Raw genomic sequence first — 3982 nt, 5'->3', positions numbered from 1 at the left:
ACCGTTAAAGTACCGAATCGATAAGCAGTATCGGTAAGAGTAGTAATACCGTTAAAACCTTAACAATACCCATCCCTAGTCACGTGTGTGAGAGATATTCCAGGAATCCATCAACATAATGAACTAATTCTTCAGTGGCGTAATCATGACAAAGCAGTTAATATGATGCTCATTTGTGCCTTGAGCGAGATGCTAACGGTCTAATCAGATTCAATGATCTATGCTAAGCTACAGCTAAAAGTGCTACCGCCAGACCCAGAGATCGGCTGAATGGATTCGAAAACGGTAAAACTCAACTGTTTAACTCTAGGGGAGTTGGAAAATTAGCCTATTTTCAAAAATAGTGGAGTGTTCCTTTAATAAATGCATACTGAACGTAATTCTCTATATTGACATTTCAATAATGTTGCATTATTTTAATTTACTGGTATGAGTGCAAAAAGTTTGTGTGCATGCTCTTCATTTGGCATTCACAGAACATTTTCACATCAGTTTTTCCCTGAATAAATCCTGATTTGTTCCTCACTTTTGACATAGGATGGAATTTAGTATCAAATCCGATCGTATGTGCATTTTATAAACGAGGCCCCTGGATCTCACAGAGAAACACCGAGCTGGAGAATGTCTTGGTTGAGGCGAAACGCTCAAGAAAAGCTGGATGCCATCTGATGAACAAGCTTCTGTCCAAGGAAACCGTCTCAAAGCGTGTGACTGAAGAAGAAGACACTCCCTGAGAAAAACCTCCAGGAAAGACTGGTGTGTGTAAAAGATCTTATTCACCGCTCTCACAACAGGGCACTCAATCAGGCTGGGAAACACAAGACGCAGCGGCCCCAGGATATCCAGGATGAAAGACTCAACACTAGATGGACTCTTTTAGGGTGCAGTGAGGAGATCAGAGCCTAAATACTGTGTACAATAACACTGCATGCAGTCATGTTGTTTGGTTCTAAACCAATTCCCAAAGGACACGAGTTGGCTGTAGGCCGAAACTAACCCACATAACCATTAGTAATTAGATGATGAAATCAAACTACACCTCACTGGGCAGTGGCCAAGCTGTTGTTGAGTGCTGCAGGGATGACGCATTTTTGCAAAAACCTGGAAATGAGTTCAGTATTTTAGCACTTGCGGTCCCCATCGTCCTGAATTCAGTGGGTTTTTGAATGTTAAAGGTCTGTGGTGAACACAAGCTCAAGATGTTTTTGCACTTTATTTTATGGCATGAAGGTACATCAGTAACACCCTTTTTTTACACAAATGTATGGTAGCGTACACATAAAAAAAAATTAAGTATGCTTAATGCTGGTGACGCTGAAGTCTTGTGACCGTGGTGTTCGTTTATAGCCTACATTTAGCATTTTTACTTCCGGCAATTGTACTTAGGCTACTAAATTCATAAAAGTTGTGCTCATTTGTGAAGATAATTATGAACGTGTGTGAATCAGAAACTTGCTCACAGAGCTTATTTTCTGCAATAATCCAGAAGCCAATGGAAAAATCCTTTTGGGCTTTTTTTTTTTTTTTTGAGTCGAGGGAACCAGGATGATGCTAGTCTACGTCTCAGACATCACAGCCGCGGATGGTTTGCTGAATGACTGATGCATAAAGAACACAAAATGGGAAACGATTTCGAAGTCATCATCTGGTTGGTTGAATTCTACAGGATTTCTGGGATACGTGTGCGTCGCTTTCTTTAACAGTCCGACTTGAAACAAAGCCGAACCCCTTCACATAAGAAGAAAGCCATCATGTTTACGACTCTGACAATGAGAGCTGATCAGGTTCAACTAAACGCTGGATTTTCAGAAGAATGTGAAGTTCACGGCACATGCACGACGCACGACTGATCTAGCCTACAGAAACGCATCTTCACTGCAAAGCTCTAGAAAAGATATTCTACAGTGGCTCAAACTCCCACTACCAGTACGACAGGTTTTAGGAACAGACTAACAGTGTGAGAGACAATGGATGGGACGGGAGGAGAAACTGACCCAGCAGCGTATTGTTAGGTCAACAATGGTTTAGACTGAGGGAGTGATCACACAGAAACCAGACACGCATGGGGTTGTGGACGCTGCTGGTGCTCTTGAAAGAGAGTGTTCCCTGAGGACGGGGGATGAGGGTGAGGAAGAAGGAGCGGGGTACCAACCTGTGGGGGACTGGGGCAGACGGGACGAGCGGTTGCTTGAGCTCTGTAGGTTAGCCTCCATGCTGGCAGACAGGACGTGTGGTTGCCTGAGCTCTGTAAGTTAGCCTCCATGCTGCGGCTGTTTCTGACTGCCTCCAGAGACTGCAGGCCACTGCGCGGGGTCAGGTTAGGCATGCTGTGCCTGAGCTCCTCTGAAACCACACACACGGCCTGCTTAACACACTCACAACAATACAGAAGGAATGCATGCAGAGTCCTCTCCTCTCTAGAAGAGTGCAATCAATATTAAAGGTGACAAATCATGAAAATCTGACTTTTCCAGGTTTTAAGTGCTATAATCAGGTCCCCGGTGCATCTACCAACCAAGGAAACGTGAAAAAGATTAACCCAGTAACTTTGCTTTGGCAAGCCTTTTTCTGAAAGCATCTGAAAAAACGAGCGCATCTGATTTCGCTCCCCTGGTGACGTGGCAAAGGCATCTCATTATAATATTACCACCCCTTAATCTGTACGTTTCTACCCACGGCGCCGTCATTTTGATTTTGCAAACAACAACGGCATACTAGTTCTAATGCCATGGCAAAAGTTTGAGCAAAGCATGCTAACTGTTCTGTCTTTGGCTGCACAGACGAGCACAGAACACTATTTAGAGTCCCAGCCTCAGAGGAGACAACAGAGCAGTGGATTTATTGATTTATTTACTGTATATTGCTGCTGCCACACAGATCTAAAATAAACATGCGATTTATTTCCCAGCTGTTTACCTTCACAGACATAACCGACTGTTTTTGTAACTCATGTGTGTTTTTAACGTAAACTTGTGTGTGAATGAGAGCTTAGTTTAGTACTCACATGCTGTGACAGCCGCTTTCTGTCCGTGTGCTTCGGATGTGTGCTCTCAGAAAACCGTCTATCAGAAGTTTAAACTAATATGGTGTAAAACGCATGATTTCAGCGCAATAAACATTATAATCTGAACCAAAACAGATGTTTTTAGCAGATATGAGCTGTAAAGGCGCAGCTCTATTCTGGAAAAGGGGGCTGGTAGCAGCAGCTCATTTGCATTTAAAGAGACAGGCCCGAAAACAGCTTGTTTCTGCTTCCACTCAAAATAGGCATTTTCAAACTGATATAATAAATGATCTGTGGGGTATTTTGAGCTGAAACTTTACAGACACATTTTGGGGCCACCAGAGACTTACATATTGTAAAAAGGGGCATAATATGTCTCCTTTTTTGTTGCAGACTCTTTATGACGTCTGAACAGCTCTTCATAGGTGACATTAGTAACAGTGCTTTGCTACCAGATACAACACATTCAATTACAGCATCTTGGCAAAGTTGCACTTTTGTGCTGAAATGTGCCGCTCGAGGAGTCGAGATCAGAAAAATGGAAATGATCAGAGACTTTCAGCTGCATTTTATCATTACGTCTTCTAGTATTAAGGTATAATATATAATATCTAGCTCCCACCTTACCTCACCACAAAGTTTCTGATCACCCAATAGGCAAGACTGCGGTGTCAATACAGACAGTTATACTGTACGTAATTTCAGGTTTCTGGACTCAGAATGAGCCTTTTTTTCCCCTCAGTTTCAATTAAGACTGAGCGCTAAAATGATAATTATTGAGATATAATTTTCCTTAATAAAACGATAACAAGAGTTCGATAAATGTTCATTTTTATGTGCCAAAAGTACAAACCTCATTGATTTGAGCTTCTGTATCAGTGTGTGTGTGTGTGTGTGTGTGTGTGTGTGAGAGAGAGAGAGCGAGTGAGTGAGTGAGTGAGTGAGTGAGTGAGTGAGTGAGTGAGTGTGTGTGAGAGA

General features: G+C 42.5%; 1 protein-coding gene across 2 annotated transcripts in view; it reads right to left on the bottom strand.

Annotated features, from left to right (window-relative positions):
* Positions 1-3982, bottom strand: part of LOC107684923 (SLAIN motif-containing protein-like) — a 20988-nt gene that overhangs the window by 3177 nt on the left and 13829 nt on the right. For both annotated transcript variants that reach the window (XM_016481306.1, XM_016481307.1), the window contains exons 7-8: positions 2258-2343; positions 2153-2207 (exon numbers count right to left, since the gene is read on the bottom strand). In XM_016481306.1, coding sequence (XP_016336792.1) covers positions 2153-2207; positions 2258-2343 — 141 coding nt within the window. The remainder of the gene's footprint in view (positions 1-2152; positions 2208-2257; positions 2344-3982) is intronic.

Source organism: Sinocyclocheilus anshuiensis, unplaced genomic scaffold, assembly GCF_001515605.1.
Source record: "Sinocyclocheilus anshuiensis isolate Anshui unplaced genomic scaffold, SAMN03320099.WGS_v1.1 scaffold585, whole genome shotgun sequence".
NCBI lineage: Eukaryota > Metazoa > Chordata > Actinopteri > Cypriniformes > Cyprinidae > Sinocyclocheilus > Sinocyclocheilus anshuiensis.
Note: the sequence above shows the minus strand (reverse complement) of the source record. Positions and strands in the feature narration are given on the sequence as shown.